At 39.4% G+C, this 20,679-nt stretch overlaps 1 protein-coding gene across 4 annotated transcripts in view; it reads left to right on the forward strand.

Annotated features, from left to right (window-relative positions):
- ccdc88b (coiled-coil domain containing 88B) overlaps positions 1–20,465 on the forward strand; it is a 159,054-nt gene extending 138,589 nt beyond the window's left edge. For all 4 annotated transcript variants that reach the window (XM_061900180.1, XM_061900181.1, XM_061900182.1 and 1 more), the window contains 4 exons: positions 1,083–1,228; positions 7,569–7,667; positions 15,408–15,541; positions 18,554–20,465. In XM_061900180.1, the coding sequence (XP_061756164.1) occupies positions 1,083–1,228; positions 7,569–7,667; positions 15,408–15,541; positions 18,554–18,888 (714 nt within the window). In that variant the 3' untranslated portion in view covers positions 18,889–20,465. The remainder of the gene's footprint in view (positions 1–1,082; positions 1,229–7,568; positions 7,668–15,407; positions 15,542–18,553) is intronic.
- Positions 20,466–20,679: the final 214 nt, after the last annotated feature.

The following is a 20,679-nucleotide window of genomic DNA, read 5'->3' on the forward strand; positions in this document are numbered from 1 at the left end:
CACTACACTGTATGTATGTAAACAGTACACTGCATGTACGTAAACACTACACTGTATGTACGTAAACAGTACATTGCATGGATGTAAACACTACACTGTATGTATGTAAACAATACACCAAAATGTATGTATGTATCCTACACTGTATGTATGTAAACACTACATTGTATGTACGTAAACACTACACTGTATGTATGTAAACAGTACACTGTATGTACGTAAACACTACACTGCATGGATGTAAACACTACACCGTATGTATGCAAACACTACACTGTATGTACGTAAACACTACATTGCATGGATGTAAACACTACACTGTATGTATGTAAACACTACATTGCATGGATGTAAACACTACACTGTATGTATGTAAATAGTACACTGTATGTATGTAAACAATACACCAAACTATGTATGTATCCTACACTGTATGTATGTAAACACTACATTGTATGTACGTAAACACTACACTGTATGTATGAAACACTACACTGTATGTACGTAAACACTACACTGCATGTATGTAAACACTACACTGTATGTTAATAAACACTACACTGTATGTATGTAAACACTACACTGTATGTTAATAAACACTACACTGTATGTATGTAAACACTACACTGCATGTATTAGTGAATTAGTGAATTATATTTATATAGCGCTTTTCTCTAGTGACTCAAAGCGCTTTACATAGTGAAACCCAATATCTAATTTTACATTTAAACCAGTGTGGGTGGCACTGGGAGCAGGTGGGTAAAGTGCCTTGCCCAAGGACACAACGGCAGTGACTAGGATGGCGGAAGCGGGAATCGAACCTGCAACCCTCAAGTTGCTGGCACGGCCACTCTACCAACCGAGCTATGCCGCCCGTATGTAAACACTTCACTGTATGTATGTAAACACTTCACTGTATGTATATAAACACTACACTGTATGTGGTGAGATGGTAATTGGGAGTGATTAAAGCTTGGCGTCTATTAGAGCGGGGGCCAGTGTTGTGTGTTTAAAGAGTATCCTTTCAGTTCATTACCCTTCTTCTCTTGGCATTTATTTGTTCTCCATGCATGTATTTGCAGCTGCTGAGCCAGCTGAAGGGGAACATGGAGGAGGAGAACCGACATTTAGCCGAACAGAACCGGAGCCTGCTGTCGGAAAACCGAGCCTTACTGGAGCAGAGCCTGGAGCGTCGAGACCAGCACTATACTCAGCAGAAGGAATATCAGTGAGTACACACACACACACACACACACACACACACACACACACACACACACACACACACACACACACACACACACAAGAAAGGATGAAGTAGATTAAAGAGTAAATCAGGTCCCTGCAGGGCTTCTTAACAGGATTGATAGAATTGAAGCTACAAGCAGGATCAAATAGTACATCATGTAATGTGTGTGTCTTCTAGTCCTCTATGCTACACCATTACTAATAATAGTACATCATGTAATGTGTGTGTATTCTAGTCCTCTATGCTACACCACTACTAATAATAGTACATCATGTAATGGTTGTCTTCTAGTCCTCTATGCTACACCACTACTAATAATAGTACATCATGTAATATGTGTGTCTTCTGGTCCTCTATGCTACACCACTACTAATAATAGTACATCATGTAATAACTACTATACTCTACTACACTATAACATGTACTTACCTAACATGTGATACATAACATGCAAATACATAACATGTAGATGCATGACATGCAGATACGGAACATGCAGTTACGGAACATGCAGTTACGTAACATGCAGATACGTAACATGCAGTTACGCAACATGCAGATACGTAACATGCAGATACGTAACATGCAGATATGTAACAAGAAGATATGTAACATGCAGGTACTTAACATGTAGATACGTAACATGCAGCTACGTAACATGCAGCTACGTAACATGCAGCTACGTAACATGCAGTTACGTAACATGCAGATACGTAACATGCAGTTACGTAACATGCAGATACACGACATGTAGATACACGACATGCAGATACGTAACTTGCAGTTACGTAGTATGCACATACGTAACATGCAGATACGTAACTTGCAGATATGTAGCTTGCAGGTACGTAACTTGCAGGTAAGTAACATGCAGGTTAGTAACATGCAGATACGTGCTTGCAGGTACGTAGCTTGCAGATATGTAGTTTGCAGATACGTAACATGCAGTTACGTAACATGCAGATACATGACATGTAGACACACAACATGCAGATACGTAACATGCAGATACGTAGCATGCAGCTACGTAGCATGCAGATTCGTAACATGCAGATACGTAACATGAAGTTACGTAACATGTAGATACACGACATGTAAATACACAACATGCAGATACGTAACATGCAGATACATAACTTGCAGGTACGTAACATGCAGGTATGTAACATGCAGATACGTAACATGCAGTTACGTAACATGCAGATACATGACATGTAGACACATAACATGCAGATACGTAACTTGCAGTTACGTAGCATGCAGATACGTAACATGCAGTTACGTAACATGCAGATACATGAGATGTAGATACACGACATGCAGATACGTAACATGCAGATACGTAACTTGCAGTTACATAACTTGTAGTTACGTAACATGCAGATACGTAACTTGCAGATATGTAGCTTGCAGGTACGTAACTTGGAGGTAAGTAACATGCAGATACGTGCTTGCAGGTACGTAGCTTGAAGATATGCAGTTTGCAGATACGTAACATGCAGTTACATAACATGCAGATACATGACATGTAGACACACAACATGCAGATACGTAACATGCAGATACGTAACATGCAGATACGTAACATGCAGATAAGTAACTTGCAGTTACCTAACATGCAGATACGTAACATGCAGTTACGTAACATGTAGATACATGACATGTAGATACACAACAAGCAGATACGTAACATGCAGATACGTAACTTGCAGTTACGTAGAATGCAGATACGTAACATGCAGATACGTAACTTGCAGATATGTAGCTTGCAGGTACGTAACTTGCAGGTACGTAACATGCAGGTACGTAACATGCAGGTACGTAACTTGCAGGTACGTAACATGCAGGTACGTAACATGCAGGTACGTAACTTGCAGGTACGTAACATGCAGGTACGTAACATGCAGGTACGTAACTTGCAGGTACGTAACTTGCAGGTATGTAACATACAGTTACGCAGCTTGCAGTTACATAACAAACATGTAGACACACAACATGCAGATACGTAACATGAGTGTGTGTGAGTGTGTGAGTGTTTGTGTGTTAGTGTGTTTCTGAGCGTGTGTGTGAGCGTGTGTGTGAGTGTGTGTGTGTGTATGTGAGTGTGTGAGCGTGTGTGTGAGTGTGTGTGTGTGTGAGTGTGTGAGTGTTTGTGTGTTAGTGTGTGTGAGTGTGTTTGTGAGTGTGTGAGTGTGTTAATTTGAGTGTGTGTGAGCGTGTGTGTGTGTGTGTGAGTGTGTGAGCGTGTGTGTCTGTGTGTGTGAGTGTGTGTGTGTGTGTGTGTGTGTGTGAGTGTGTCGTGTGTGTGCGTGTGTGTGAGTGTGTGTGTGAGTGGATGTGTGAGTGTGTGTGTGTGAGCTAGTGTGTGGGTGTGTGAGTGTGTGTGTGTGAGTGCGTGCGTGTTTGTGTGAGTGAGTGTGTGTGTGTGTGTGTGTGTGTGTGTGTGTTTACAGACCAGCCAGAACTAAGATTGATCCCACAGACGTCCAAGCAGTCATGTTGCACTTACATAACATTATTATCTTCTTGGACATTTGCTTTTATTCCCACTGTTCAGCTTTAATGTTTGCAGATAAATATCCAACCATGAGTAGTAAGAGGTGAGCACAGGTGAGCCTCAGTGTCGTGCATGCAGGCAGACACCAGACAGCGGCTCAGGGAGTGAAACATATTTGAAAAGATGTCCCGGCTGCTGGCAAAAAAACAATTTATTGCCAGTCATTCACAAAAAAACTGCTTTCAATTTTCACCTTTTTCAACGGCAGCTTATAAATAGCTAAGGACAAAGAGGGAAATAATGAAAAGGCATTTTGATAATGAAAGCAAAAGACAGGATGATGACTCCATGCTGCGGCACATTTGCACTTTGACTGATTGCTTTTTTTTGGAGGAAGGGCGGTGGTCAACAATTGTCGGGAGGAGAAAAAGGCAATAATTGCAGGAGAAGAGCTGGCTCTGAAGTAAACACCATGCGTCACTTGCAGCGCTAACCTCTTTTAACCCAGCCTGCAGCCCAGTGTGGGGACCCGGCTCAGCCCACAGTCTCAGTGTGGGGACTTGGGTCGGACCACAGTCTCAGTGTGAGGATCCAGGTCAGCCCACAGTCTTAGTGTGGGGATCCAGGTCAGCCCACAGTCTCAGTGTGGGGACCCAGGTCAGCCCACAATCTCAGTGTGGGGACCCCGGTTAGCCCACGGTCTCAGTGTGGGGACCTGGGTCAGACCACAGTCTCAGTGAGGGGACCCAGGTCAGCCCACAATCTCAGTGTGGGGACCCTGGTTAGCCCACGGTCTCAGTGTGGGGACCTGGGTCAGCCCACAGTCTCAGTGAGGGGACCCGGGTCAGCCCACGGTCTCAGTGTGGGGACACGGGTCAGCCCACAGTCTCAGTGTGGGGACCCAGGTCAGCCCACCGTCTCAGTGTGGGGACCCAGGTCAGCCCACAGTCTCAGTGCGGGGAACCCGGTCAGCCCACGGTCTCAGTTTGGGGACCCGGGTCAGCCCACAGTCTCAGTGTGGGGACCCGGGTCAGCCCACAGTCTCAGTGTGGGGACCCGGGTCAGCCCACAGTCTCAGTGTGGGGACCCGGGTCAGCCCACAGTCTCAGTGTGGGGACCCGGATCAGCCCACAGTCTCAGTGTGGGGACCCGGGTCAGCCCAAAGTCTCAGTGTGGGGACCCGGGTCAGCCCGCAGTCTCAGTGTGGGGACTCCATTCAGCCCACAGTCTCAGTGTGGGGACTGCGGTCAGCCCACAGTCTCAGTGTGGGGACTCGGGTCAGCCCACAGTCTCAGTGTGGGGACTCGGGTCAGCCCACAGTCTCAGTGCAGAGACTAGGGTCAGCTCACAGTCTTAGTGTGGGGACTCGGGTCAGCCCACAGTCTCAGTGTGGGGACCCAGGTCAGCCAATAGTCTCAGTGTGGGGATCCAGGTCAGCCCACAGTCTCAGTGTGGGGACTCGGGTCAGCCCACAGTCTCAGTGTGGGGATCCAGGTCAGCCCACAGTCTCAGTGTGGGGATCCAGGTCAGCCCACAGTCTCAGTGTGGGGATCCAGGTCAGCCCACAGTCTCAGTGTGGGGATCCAGGTCAGCCCACAGTCTCAGTGTGGGGATCCAGGTCAGCCCACAGTCTCAGACACTTTTTGACAGTCTATATATTTTTTAAATTCCCACACACTGCATCATCAAAGGCAGGTTTGCTGTTGCAACCTGTTTTTATTTCTTCTTGCCAGCAGTGTTTCACTGCAACCTTCATCATGGGCTCCAAGTCTTCTTCTTCTTCTTCTTCTCCTCCCCCTCCCTTCTTCTTCTTCTTCTTCTTCTTCCACTCCTCCTCCTCCCTTCTTCTTATTCTTCTTCTTCTTCTTCTTGTTCTTCTTTGTGTTCTTCTTGTTCTTCTTCGTCTTCTTCTTCTCCTCCTCCGCCCCTCCTCCTCCTCGTCTTCTTCTTCTTCTCCTTCTTCTTCTTCTTGTTCTTCTTCTTCTTCTTGTTTTTTTTGTGTTCTTCTTGTTCTTGTTCTTCTTCTTCTCCTCCGCCCCTCCTCCTCCCCTCCTTGTCTTCTTCTCCTTCTTCTTCTACTTCTTCTTCTTCTCCTGCCTTCTTCTTCTTCTTTTCCTTCTTCTTCTTCTTCTCCTTCTTCTCCTTCTTCTTCTCCTTCTCCTCCTCCCTTCTTCTTTTTCTTCTCCTTCTTCTTCTTCTTCTTCTTTTTTTGTTCTTCTCCTTCTACTTATCCCCTCCTCCTCCTCCTTGTCTTTTTATTCTTCTCCTTCTTCTTCTTCTCCTCCTTCTTCTCCTTCTTCTTCTTCTTCTTCCTCTCCTCCTCCTCCCTTCTTCTTCTTCTTCTTCTTCCTGTTCTTCTTATTCTTCTTTGTGTTCTTCTTGTTCTTCTTTTACTTCTTCTTCTTCTCCTCCGCCCCTCCTCCTCCTCCTCCTCCTCCTCCTCGTCTTCTTCTTCTTCTTCTTCTCCTTCTTTTTCTTCTTCTTCTTTGTCTCCTCTTCCCTTCTTCATTTTCTTCTTCTTTTTCTTCTTCTTCTCTTTCTCCTCTGCTTCCTTCTCTTATTCTTCTTCTCCTCTTTCTCCTTCTTCTCCCTTTTCTCTGTCTTCTTTTTCTTCACCTTCTTCTCCTCCTCCTTCTCTTCCCTTTTTTTCTTCTTCTTCTCCTCCTCTTTCTTCTTCTTCTTCTTTTTCTCCTCCTCCCTTCTTCTTCTTCTTCTTCTTCTTCTCCTCCTCCTCCTCCTCCTTTGGCTCCTCCTCTTCTTCTTCTTCTTCTTCATCTTCTTCTCCTTCTCCTCCTTCTCCTCCTCCTTCTCTTCCCTTCTTCTCCTTCTCCCTCTCCTTCTTCTTTTTCTTCTTCTTCTTCTCCTTCTTTTTCTTCATCTCCTTCTCCTTCTCTACCTCCTCCTCTTCCCTTTTCTTCTTCTTCTTCTTCTCCTTCTTCTTCTTCTTCTTTGTCTACTCTTCCTCCTCTTCCCTTCTTCTTCATTTTCTTCTTCTTTTTCTTCTTGTTGTTCTTCTCCCTCTCCTTCTTTTTCTCCTCCTTCTTCTTCTTCTTCTTCTTCTTCTCTTTCTCCTCCACTTCCTTCTCTTCTTCTTCTTCTTCTCCTCTTTTTCCTTCTTCTCCTTTTTCTCTGTCTTCTTTTTCTTCGCCTTCTTCTCCTCCTCCTCCTTCTCTTCCCTTTTTCTTCTTCTTCTCCTCCTCCTTCTTCTTCTTCTTCTCCTTCTTCTTCTTCTCCTCCTCCTTTGCTTCCTCCTCCTTTTCTTCTTCTTCTCGTTCATCTTCTTTTTCTTCTTTGTCTTCTTCTCCTTCTCCTCCTCCTCTTCCTCTTCCCTTCTTCTTCTCCTTCTCCCTCTCCTTCTTCTTCTTCTTCTTCTCCTTCTCCTTCTCCTTCTCTACCTATTCCTCTTCCCTTTTTCTTCTTCTTCTTCTTCTTCCTCTTCTTTTTCTTCTTCTCCTCTTTCGCCTTCTTTTTCTCCTTCGTCTCTGTCTTCTGCTTCTGCTCCTCCTCCTCCTCATTCTCTTCCCTTCTTCTTCTTCTTCTTCTCCTTCTCCTTCTTCTTCTTCTTCTCCTCCTTCTACTTCTTCTTCTTCTCCTTCTCCTCCTCCCTTCTTCTTCTTCTTCTTCTTCTTCTTCTTCTCCTCCTCCTCCTCCCTTCTTCTTCTTCTTCTTCTTCTTCTCCTCCTCCTCCCTTCTCCTTCTTCTTGCCCTCCTCCTCCTTACTTCTTCTTCTTCTTCTTCTTCTTCTTCTTCTTCTTTTTCTTCTTCTTCTGCTGCTGACATCCCTGACAAGATGCTCCATAATACTTTTGTTTCCTCCTTCAGGGAGAAGCTGAGCGAGCTACGTAGAGAGAAGCAGAAGCTGGTGGAGAAAATCATGGACCAGTACAGAGTTCTGGAGCCCAACGTGCTGCCTTCACCCAAGTACTTAACTCTTCATATATACTCTTTATCGGGACAGAAGCTAAGCAGTGTAAAACACAATTAAAATAAAGTAAAACTAATCCTTTGAAGCTAAAAAAAATGAGCGTGAACAGGAATGTTTGTAGTGCAATACTGTCCCCTAGTAGTGTTGTATGGGCATTGCTGGAATCTATTAGTGTTTTAATTTGAAATAATTTGAAGCCCAACGTGTCACCTTCACCTTGACACTTGATAAATCCTTTTTATCGGACCAGTGGAACCTCCACGACCATACACAATATATTTTGTTGATTCATTTTCAAGTTATTCTAGTTAGAAAACACGTCATCATGCAATTACCAAGTAATTTTAGGTCATTAATAAGAAGTTAACCCGTGCAAAATACAAGTAAAATAAAGTAAAACTACTTATCATTTGAAGCGAGCGTGAACAGGAATGTTTGTGGTGCAATAATGTCCACTAGTGGTGTTGTATGGGCATTGCTGGAATTTATTAGTGTTTTATTGGAAAATATTTGAAGCCCAACGCGTCACCTTGGAAGGACATAAAAACCTCCAAAATTCAGTAAGAGATGCTTATTTACTGTCAAGTTATTTTCATTATAAAAGTAATTATCATCCAACTTTCCAGTGCATAAACTGCACTTCTTCCAGATGTTTTCCTATGGCTAAAACAAAAGTGGACAAACACCAGAGATTGCCTTTGTGGTTTCAACTTGCACACCACCAGGTGACAAACGTGCGGCTACAGAATTGTGGCCTAGAGAGTCGCAGGCAGGCACCTGTGACTGATTGTTGTTGTAGTACGTGCTGTGCTCCAAAACATGTGATTAGGTAAGTATGACTGTAACATGTGGCTGAAGCACTCATCTCAAGGGTTCTTGACACCACATTTCTACTTGGCCACGTGAATACAATTATACCGGGATTCACCTCCGTTTGCTTTGCAGATGCATTTTCTTGTGCTGTAAAAAATAAATTGGCACATTTTGACGATGCGCTAAAGAAAAAATTTGATTTTCTATCAACTGAGAAGCTCCGCCTACAGCTGTGAGGTGTAACTGCAGGGAGTGCTAAACACGGCACGTACATTACACACAGAGACTACAAGCGCCATGTTCTTAAAAGGTGCTTAAGTCCACGTTGACCGCTTGTGTCGACATCAAATTTGAGACCCGACAGAGTTATTCGTATGAAAATGGGTCCGTTTATGTTGACACGTGGTGGAGTGTTGTCAACGTCCTCGTTCTGGCTAACGACCTGAAACCAAAACATAACCACTGACTAAAATCAAATACACTTTATTTAAATGAGCTCTACTACTATTATTATTTATATAGCACCATTACTACTATTATTTATATTGGCGCTATTACTATTATTATTTATATAGCATAATTACTATTATTATTAAAAACCCCGTTTCCAAATGAGTTGGGAAATTGTGTTGGATGTAAATATAAACTGAATACAATGATTTGCAAATAATTTTCAACCCATATTCAGTTGAATATGCTACAAAGACAACATATTTGATGTTCAAACTCATAAACTTGTTTTTTTTTTGCAAATAATAATTAACTTAGAATTTAATGGCTCCAACATGTGCCAAAGTAGTTGGGAACGGGCATGTTCACCACTGTGTTTCATCACCTTTTCTTTTAAAAAACACTCAATAAACGTTTGGGAACTGAGGAAACTAATTGTTGAAGCTTTGAAAGTGGAATTCTTTCCCATTCTTGTTTTATGTAGAGCTTCAGCCGTTCAACAGTAAGTTTATTCAAAGTATTATTATCACTGGAGTACGAGGAACAGCTAAACATGCTTTTGTGTTAGCATGTGGTCAGACAGTGTGTGTTAGCGTGCGACTAACGGCCCTGACCTGTGTCAGGTGTGTCGCAGGTGAAGCCAGCCAGGTTCTACGCTGTCGTATTTTACGCTTCATAATGGGCCACACATTTTCCATGGGGGACAGGTCTGGACTGCAGGCGGGCCAGGAAAGTACCCGCACTCTTTTACTACGAAGCAACGCTGTTGTAACACTTGTAAGCAGGGGCGTCCATGATAACTTTGCTTGGATGACAACATATGTTGCTCCAAAACCTGTATGTACCTTTCAGCATTAATGGTGCCTTCACAGATGTGTAAGTTACCCATGCCTTGGGCACTAATACACCCCCATACCATCACAGATGCTGGCTTTTCAACTTTGTCCCTATAACGGGGCGGAATGGCGTAGTGCATAGGTGTCAAACTCCGGCCCGCGGGCCAAATTTGGCCCGCCGTGTAATTTCATTTGGCCCTTGAGGCAATATCAAATTAACATTAGAGCTGGTGCCGCTGTAACACCGCATTCACCGATTTCCCGGGAGACTCTCGAATTTCAGTTTCCCTCCCAAAAATCTCCCGATGCAACCATTCTCCCGAATTCCACCCGGACAACAATATTGGGGGTGTGCCTTAAAGGCACTGCTTTTAGCGTCCCCTACAACCTGTCGTCAAGTCTGTTTTCCCTCCTCACAAACAGCGTGCCGGCCCAGTCACGTAATATATGTGGCTTCTACACACATGTAAGTAAATGAAAGGCATACTTGATCAACAGCCATACAGGTCACACTGAGGGTGGCCATATAAACAACTTTAACACTGTTACAAATATGCGCCACACTGTGAACCCACACCAAACAAGAATGAGCAACACCGTAACACAACATAAACACAACAAAAACACAACAGAACAAATACCCAGAACCCCTTGCAGCACTAACTCTTCCGGACCGCTACAATATACACCCCCTCCCCGCTACCAACAAACCCCGCCCACCTGAGCCAGCCCAACATTAACTGAGCAGTAAAAAGGCCTGAGTGGTTGATTTATTCATTATTTTATTTTCAAATGTATTAGCCTCTGGAAAAAAGTGAATGTTAATATTTACCTCAGAAGGCTGCAAATAGAAAAGAGGCATTCATTTTTTATTTCAATTTGATTTGATATGCCATTGATATTTTTTTATTATTATTGTTATAATTATTTGAAACTCAATTTTGCATGTCACAATAAAGTTATATAAGCCTTGCTTGTTCAATATTCAATGCAAAACTTGTTTGGGTCCCTATTAAAGGATTAATTTGTTCAACCTCGGCCCGCGGCTTTGTTCGGTTTTAAATTTTGGCCCACTCTGTGTTTGAGTTTGACACCCCTGGCGTAGTGGGTAGAGCCGGCGGCCAGAAACTGAGGGTTGCAAGTTCGCTTCCCACCTATTGACATCCAAAAATCGCTGCCGTTGTGTCCTTGGGCAGGACACTTCACCCTTTGCCCCCGGTGCCGCTCACACTGGTGAATGAATGATGAATGAATGACAGGTGGTGGTCGGAGGCGGCGTCGGCGCAAACTGGCAGCCACGCTTCCGTCAGTCCACCCCAGGGCAGCTATGGTTACTGATGTAGCTTACCACCACCAGGTGTGAATGAGCGTTGAGTCCCACTTCTCTGTGAGCGCTTTGAGTGTTTAGAAAAGCGTGATATAAATCTAAGTTATTTTATAACAATCCGGATGGTTATTTTCCTCTTTGTTCCGGACGACACCACGTCCACAGTTTAAAATGTGGACTCGTCAGACCACAGAACACTTTTCCACTTTGCTTCAGTCCATCTTAGATGAGCTCGGGCCCAGCGAAGCCAGCGGCGTTCCTGGGTGTTGTTGATAAATGGGTTTTGCTTTGCTTAGCAGATTCCAGAAAACACAGAGTGAGATGTTCTACCTCTTGTGCGAAACACAAATGCATAAAATGACTTAACACATTAAATGACGAGTAAAACATTTACAAATACAACAACCAACTTCTAAAACATTAAAACCGACTCCAAAACACATAAAATGACTCCGAAGAGATGCACAGTGACATCTAAAACGTAAATTACTCCTAAAACACAAAACAAGACTCCTAAAACTCATAATAAGACTCCTAAAACACATTAAGACTACTAAAACACGTAAACAACTCATACAACACGGAAAAATACTCCTAAAAACATGTAAAAAAACCCCTCCTAAAATAAATTTAAAAACAGATCCTAAAGCACGTAAAAAACTCATAAAACACGTAAAAATACTCCTAAAAATATGTAAAAAAAAAACCCTCTTAAAACAAATTTAAAAACAGATCCTAAAGCACGTAAAAAACTCATAAAACACGTAAAAATACTCCTAAAAACATGTAAAAAGACTCCTAAAACAAAGTTAAAAACAGAATGAGGTGTTTGCATCCTTTGTGAGCACATACACTTTATCCTTCAGGTCTTCCGTGGAAGACCTGAAGGATAAAATAATTTACGGGTGCGCATCATCAGTAGTGTTCCTCTGGGTCACTGGGTGTTTCAGCCTTTAACACTATACACCCTCTCCAGAGGCGGCCAGCTACAGGATGATCAGACCTGAGCTTGCGACCCAAGTCCAATTAGCCATGATAGTCACCTTGTTGGCAGACATATCAGGGGACTATGCATGGCAGGGTTGTCTGGTTCCCTTAGTCAGATTTTGTTAACTTGCACTTACAGATGTAGCGACCAACTGTAGTTACTGACAGTGGTCTTATGAAGTGTCCCTGAGCCCATGTGGTGATATCCTTTACACACTGATGTTGGTTTTTGATGCAGTACCGCCTGAGGGATCAAAGGTCTGTAATATCATCGCTTACGTGCAGTGATTTCTCCAGATTCTCTCTACCTTTTGATGATTTTACGGACCGTAGATGGTAAAATCCCTGAATTCCTTGCAATAGCTCGTTGAGAAACGTTGTTCTAAAACTGTTGGACAATTTGCGTACAAAGTGGTGACCCTCACCCTATCCTAGTTTGTGAATTACTTAGCATTTCATGGAAGCTGCTTTTATACCCAATCATGGCACCCACCTGTTCCCAATTAGCCTGCACACCTGTGGGATGTTCCATATAAGTGTTTGATGAGCATTCCTCAACTTTATCAGTATTTATTGCCACCTTTCCCAACTTCTTTGTCACGTGTTGCTGGCATCAAATTCTAAAGTTAATGATTATTTTCAACAACAACAAAAAATGTTTATCAGTTTGAACTTCAAATATGTTGTCTTTGTAGCATATTCAACTGAATATGGGTTGAAAATGATTTGCAAATTATTATTTTTTGTTTATATTTACATCTAACACAATTTCCAAACTCATATGGAAACGGGGTTTGTATTTATATGGCACTATTACTATTATTATTTATATAGCACTATTACTATTATTATTTATACAGCACTATTATTATTTATATTGGCGCAATTACTAACATTATTTATATAGCACTATTACTATTATTATTTATATAACTTTATTATTATTTATATAACAATATTACTATTGTTATTTATATAGCACTTTTACTATTATCATTTATAAGGCACTATTACTATTATTATTTATACAGCACAATTTTTGTTTATATAGCACATTACTATTATTATTTATATAGCACTATTATTATTTATATAACAATATTACTATTATTATTTTTATAGCAGAATTTTTATTTATATAGCACAATTACTATTGATATTTATATAGCACAATTAATATTATTCATTATAAGCACTATTACTATTATTATTTATATAGCACTATTATTATTTATACAACACAATTACTATTAGTATGTAACACTATTACTATTATTATTTATACATCACTATTATTATTTACAGCACTATTACTATTTTTATTTATGTAGCACTATTACTATTACTATTTAAATAGCACTATTACTATTTATATCGCACAATTACTATTATTATCTTTATAGCACTATTACTATTATTATTTATACAGCACAATTTTTGTTTATATAGCACATTACTATTATTATTTATATAGCACTATTATTATTTATATAACAATCTTACTATTATTATTTTTATAGCAGAATTTGTATTTATATAGCACAATTACTCTTATTATTTATATAGCACTATTACTATTTATATAGCACAATTAATATTATTCATTATAAGCACCATTACTCTTATTATTTATTTAGCACTATTATTATTTATATAGCACAATTACTATTAGTATATAACGCTATTACTATTATTATTTATACATCACTATTATTATTTACAGCACTATAACTATTATTATTTATATAGCACTATTACTATTACTATTTGAATAGCACTATTACTATTTATATATCACAAGTATTATTATTTTTATAGCACTATTACATTACTATTTGAATAGCACTATTACTATTTATATAGCACAATTATTATTTTTATAGCACTATTGCTATTATTATTTATACAGCACAATTTTTCTTTACATAGCACATTACTATTATTATTTATATAGCACTATTATTATTTATATAACAATATTACTCTTATTATTCTTATAGCAGAATTTTTATTTATATAGCACAATTACTATTATTGTTTATATAGCACTATTACTATTTACATAGCACAATTAATGTTATTCATTATAAGCACCATTACTGTTATTATTTATATAGCACTATTATTATTTATACAGCACAATTACTATTAGTATATAACACTATTACTATTATTATTTATACATCACTATTATTTACAGCATTATTACTATTATTATTTATATAGCACAATTACAGTTATTATTTTTATAGCACTATTACTATTATTATTTATAGAGCACAATTTTTGTTTATATAGCACATTATTAATATTATTTATATAGCATTATTATTATTTATATAACAATATTACTATTATTTTTACAGCAGAATTTTTATTTATATAGCACAATTACTATTATTATTTATATAACACTATTATTATTTATATAACACTATTATTATTTATATAGCACAATTACTATTATTTATCGTAAGCACTATTACTATTATTATTTATATAGCACTATTACTATTATTATATATACAGCACAATTTTTGTTTATAAAGCACATTACTAATATTATTTATATAGCACTATTATTATTTATATAACAATATTACTATTATTATTTTTACAGCAGAATTTTTCTTTATATAGCACAATTACTATTATTATTTATATAGCACTATTACTATTTATATAGCACAATTACTATTATTTATCGTAAGCACTATTACTATTATTATTTATATAGCACTATTATTTGTATAGCACAATTACTATTTGTATATAACACTATTACTATTATTATTTAAATATATATACATCACTATTATTATATACAGCACTATTACTATTATTATTTATATAGCACTATTACTATTATTATTTAAATAGCACTATTAATATTTTTATAGCACTATTACTATTATTATATATATAGCACTATTACTATTACTAGCAGTATTAAGTTGGAGAGAACAAGCAACAAAAGGTGCACCTTTTTTTATTTCCACACAACAAAACAGTAAAATAAGTAAAAACAATTCAATGAAATAAAAACATCAAAGGACACGGCAGAGTGAAGTCGCACTGTGACTTCCTGTTCAGGCTTCAAAATAAAAGCTGCATTGATCTGGACTGAGCACGCAACAAAATGCAAACTTTTGTTTATTTGTAATAGTTAGACAGCGAGTATGAAATATTGAGTGAAAAGAGAAGGAACGTCAACGAAAAAGTGGAATGATGGCGTATGGTTGCCATGACAACACATCACTTAGAAGACTGTTGCGGCCCGTCCGCACGACAGGAAGTGACCGCGCCCTCTTGTCGCCTGGCAGGAAGTCCAACTGGATCGCCGAGCGCGTGAAGAAGCTCATCAAACCTCGGGGAGGAGCGCGGGAGGGACGCCTCGTCATGGCCGCCTGCAGCGTGGAGAACCTGGCCGGCTACACCTGCGACGCACCTGACACAGGTGAGGGCCGTTAGCTGCACATTGTCTGACCACATGCTAACACAAAAGCATGTTTAGCTACTCCTCGTCATCCAGTGATAATAATACTTGTAAGAAACGTACTTTATTCGTCACCATGGAGGCCAAAATTAGTGATTTACAAGTAGCTCAAACACTGCGGATGGACGTTAGCCGCTAGCTAGCCAGCCATGTCTTAAAGCCGCTCTTCCTGAGGGTGTTTCAGTGATATAACTTCACCTTCATCTCGACTTTTTACACCAAAATGCGTCCGTTCTCCCTTTTCTTTCCTTTTAATCTCGTAATATGCACATATAATGACAAAAAAGTCAATTTTATTGTATTCTATTCTCTCTGCTTGTAAGTACTCTGTGTGCGCGCGCTGCCGAACATGCTCCTCTGCTAGTAAAACCAGCAATGCCACCAAGTGACGACGACAGGGGAGGTTGTGTGACCCCGGTACTTTTTTAGAGGCGGTGTAGTACCGAATATGATTCATTTGTATGGCGGTACCATACTAGTACAGGTAAACTGTACAACCCTTTAACACACTTTAACTATTAATGTTATTTATATTTATTTATGTATTTAATGTCTGAGATGTGGCGATACATGGTTTGACACTGTCAGTTGATACATGTGATCGTTTCGGTTGATATCACTGATCAGTATCAAAATGTTCCTCGTAAAAGAAGAGAATAAAACGAAGTAAGGAGATGCTTTGAGTCTCCTGGCTGTAAGAAAAAGAACTTTGATCAACTTTATCTGAACTGGCGGCGGTCCAGCGGCGGAGGCGGCGGCGAAGGTTCTAAACGCCGCAGTTAAGTCTGCCTCTGATGAGCTGGGAAAGTTTGCGGTGAATAAAACCTCCCGTGATTTATTATTAGCGTCCGTTTTCGCCCCCCCGCACGCAACTTGTGTACTTATGCCTTCACGCCGGCGCTTTAAGGAGAAGTGCACCTCCCCCAAGACTCAGCCCTGGGACGCAATTACATCTTTTTAGTCCATGTCTGCAGCCTCCCTGGAGTCATCGCCATGGCAACCCACCTACAGTGGGGCAAAAAAGTACTTGATTGTGCAAGTTCTCCCACTAGAAATGATGACAGAGGTCTGTAATTTTCATCATATGTACACTTCAACTGTGAGAGACAGAATGTGAAAAAAAAATCCAGGAATTCACATTGTAGGAATTTTAAATAATTTATTTGTAAAATAAGTATTTGGTCAAGCATTCAAAGCTCCCACTAATGGAAGGAGGTTTTGGCTCAAAATACCAAAAAGTTCTATTTTGGTTTCATCTGACCACATGACATTCTACCAATCCTCTGCTGTATCATCCATGTATCCATTTTGCTATAAACTCAACTCGTGGTGTTTGGAGGAAGAAGAATACTGAGTTGCATCCCAAGAACACCATACCTACTGTGAAGCATGGAGGTGGAAACATCATGTTTTGGGACTGTTTTTCCGCTAAGGAGACAGAACGATTGATCCAAGTTAAGGAAAGAATGAATGGGGCCATGTATTGTGAGATTTTGAAGCCAAAACCTCCTTCCATCAGTGAGAGCTTTAAATGGTTGACCAAATACTTATTTTCCACCATAATTTACAAAAGAATTATTTAAAATTCCTACAATGTGAATTCCCGAATTTTTTTTCCACATTCTGTCTCTCACAGTTGAAGTGTACCTATGATGAAAATTACAGACCTCTGTCATCATTTTAAGTGGGAGAACTTGCACAATCGCTGGCTGACTAAATACTTTTTGCCCCACTGTTCCACATGATTGCATGCAATCTAAATGGAATGCATCCCAAAAATAAAAAAGAGATCATTTTTATTGTCATATGTTCACTAAGAGAAACAATACCCAGCAATATGTTTGGAGGAGAAATTGTATATATATATATATGTATATGTATATACAAACTCTGTTTCCATATGAGTTGGGAAATTATGTTAGATGTAAATATAAACAGAATACAATGATTTGCAAATCCTTTTCAACCCATATTCAGTTGAATGTAATACAAAAGACAAGATATTTAATGTTCAAACTCATAAACTTTTTTTTTTTTTTGCAAATAATAATTACTTTAGAATTTCATGGCTGCAACACATGCCAAAGTAGTTGGGGAAGGGCATGTTCACCACTGTGTTACATCACCTTTTCTTTTAACAACACTCAAACTTTTGGGAACTGAGGAAACTAATTTTTGAAGCTTTGAAAGTGGAATTCTTTCTCATTCTTGTTTTATGTAGAGCTTCAGTTGTTCAACAGTCGGGGGTCTCCGCTGTTCTATTTTACGCTTCATAATGCGCCACACATTTTCCATGGGAGACAGGTCTGGACTGCAGGCGGGCCAGGAAAGTACCTGCACTCTTTTTTTACAAAGCCACGCTGTTGTAAAATGTAATGAATGTGGCTTGGCATTGTCTTGCTGAAATAAGCAGGGGCGCCCATGAAAAAGACGGCGCTTAGATGGCAGCATATGTTGTTCCAAAACCTGTATGTACCTTTCAGCATTAATGGTGCCTTCACAGATGTGTAAGTTACCCATGCCTTGGGCACTAAAGCACCCCCTACCATCACAGATGCTGGCTTTTGAACTTTGTGCCTATAACAATCCGAATGGTTATTTTCCTCTTTGTTCTGGAGGACACCACGTCCTCTTTTTCAAATTATAATTTGAAATGTGGACTCATCAGACCACAGAACACTTTTCCACTTTGCATCAGTCCATCTTAGATGATCTTGGGCCGAGGGAAGCCGGCAGCGTTTCTGGATGTTGTTGATAAATGGGTTTGGCTTTGCATAGTAAGGGTCTCCGCTGTCATATTTTACGCTTCATAATGCGTCACACATTTTCCATGGGAGACATGTCCGGACTAAACTTAAGTAGTCTGTTTACTAAAAATGAGCCAGCAGTATAACTGCCACCAATGGAAGATCTGTCGGAGACGGAGTTGACAAATGTTGCTGATAAAAATGTTGATGTTCGTCCGTGTCACAGATCCCTGCAGTGCTCCGGGTTCTCCGTGTCCTCTGAGAAAAGCCCCGGCGCACTCGGAACCAGACATCTCTCTTCCCGCCACCGCGGCCCCGCGCTCCGGCGCCAGGGGCCGGCGCAAGTTGGGGTCCCGCCATGGTTGGGGCTTGACCAGAGTAGGCGGGGTTTCTCAGTCCTTCAGCCCCGGCGACCAGAAGACCCCGCCTCGCCGCCGCCCGCTTTCCGGACACAGTGCCCGTTCATCGTCCTCCCAGGTACTTTTGGAGGGGGCGGGTGGGGCACCGGGCGCCCCCCAGGTGGCGGAGGTCACGCTGGACAGTCCCGAGGAGGAAACATGATGACAATCTAGCAGGGGACTCACTCAGGAAATATTTATGGCGCCTTTTGGAAGACAATATTTACAATAATGATCCAGCCATCCATCCATTTTCTACTGCTTGTCCCTTAATAATTTATTTTGTAATTAGTTTCTCTCCACTGGTATAAAAAACTACCCTGCTCATGTCCTAGAGCAGGGGTCACCAACGTGGTGCCGGCGGGCACCAGGTCGCCCGTAAGGACCAGATGAGTCGCCCGCTGGCCTGTTCTAAAAATAGCTCAAATAGCAGCACTTACCAGTGAGCTGCCTCTATTTTTTAAATTGTATTTATTTACTAGCAAGCTGGTCTCCCTTTGCTCGACATTTTTAATTCTAAGAGAGACAAACTCTAATAGAATTTAAAAATCCAAGAAAATATTTTAAAGACTTGGTCTTCACTTGTTTAAATAAATTCATTAATTTTTTTACTTTGCTTCTCATAACTTTCAGAAAGACAATTTTAGAGAAAAAATACAACCTTAAAAATTATTTGGGGATTTTTAAACACATATACCTTTTAAATTCCTTCCTCTTCTTTCCTGACAATTTAAATCAGTGTTCAAGTAAATTATTTTTTTCTATTGTAAAGAATAATAAATACATTTTTATTTATTTCTTCATTTTAGCTTCTGTTTTTTCGATGAAGATTATATGTGAAATATTTCTTCAAACTTATCATGATTAAAATTCAAAATAAAAATTCTAGCAAATTGAGAAAATCTTTAGAATCAAATTTAAAACTTATTTCAAAATGTTTAAAATGTTATTTTAAAATTTTTGTTCTGGAAAATCTAGAAGAAATAATGATTTGTCTTTGTTAGAAATATAGCTTGGTCCAATTTGTTATATATTCTAACAAAGTGCAGATTGGATTTTAACCTATTTAAAACATGACCTCAAAATTTTAAAATTAATCTTAATCAGGAAAAATTACTAATGATGTTCCATAAATTATTTTTTTAAGTTTTTCAAAAATATTCGAATTAGCTAGTTTTTCTCTTCATTTTTTTCGGTTGAATTTTAAATTTTAAAGAGTCGAAATTGAAGATAAACTATGTTTCAAAAATTATTTTTCTTTTTTTTCGTGTTTTCTCCTCTTTTAAACCGTTCAATTAAGTGTTTTTTTTTTTCATCATTTATTTTCTGCAAAAAACCTTCCGTAAAGGAAAAAGAATGTACGATACATATATATATATATATATATATATATTAAAGGTAAATTGAGCAAATTGGCTATTTCTGGCAATTTATTTAAGTGTGTATCAAACTGGTAGCCCTTTGCATTAATCAGTACCCAAGAGGTAGCTTTTGCTTTCAAAAAGGTTGGTGCCCCCTGCTCTAGACAGTCAATGGTATATATAAATGGTATGAATAAATTATAAATTATATGTGTCTATCTGTGTTGGCCCTGCGATGAGCTGGCGACTTGTCCAGGGTGTACACCGCCTTCCGCCCGATTGTAGCTGAGATAGGCGCCAGCGCCCCCCGCGACCCCAAAAGGGAATAAGCAGTAGAAAAATGGATGGATATATATATATATATATATATATATATATATATATATATGTATATATATATATATATATATATATATATATATATATATATATATATGTATATATATACATATATATATATATATATATATATATATATATGTATGTATATATATATATATAAGTGGTATGTATAAATGGTATATATAAATGTCCTGCTTGCTATTCAGCCACTTTTTGATTCCTTTTCAACGTGTAAGAGTTTACTTTTGTAA

Source organism: Nerophis ophidion, linkage group LG05 (genome assembly GCF_033978795.1).
Source record: "Nerophis ophidion isolate RoL-2023_Sa linkage group LG05, RoL_Noph_v1.0, whole genome shotgun sequence".
In the NCBI taxonomy this organism is placed as follows: Eukaryota; Metazoa; Chordata; class Actinopteri; order Syngnathiformes; family Syngnathidae; genus Nerophis; species Nerophis ophidion.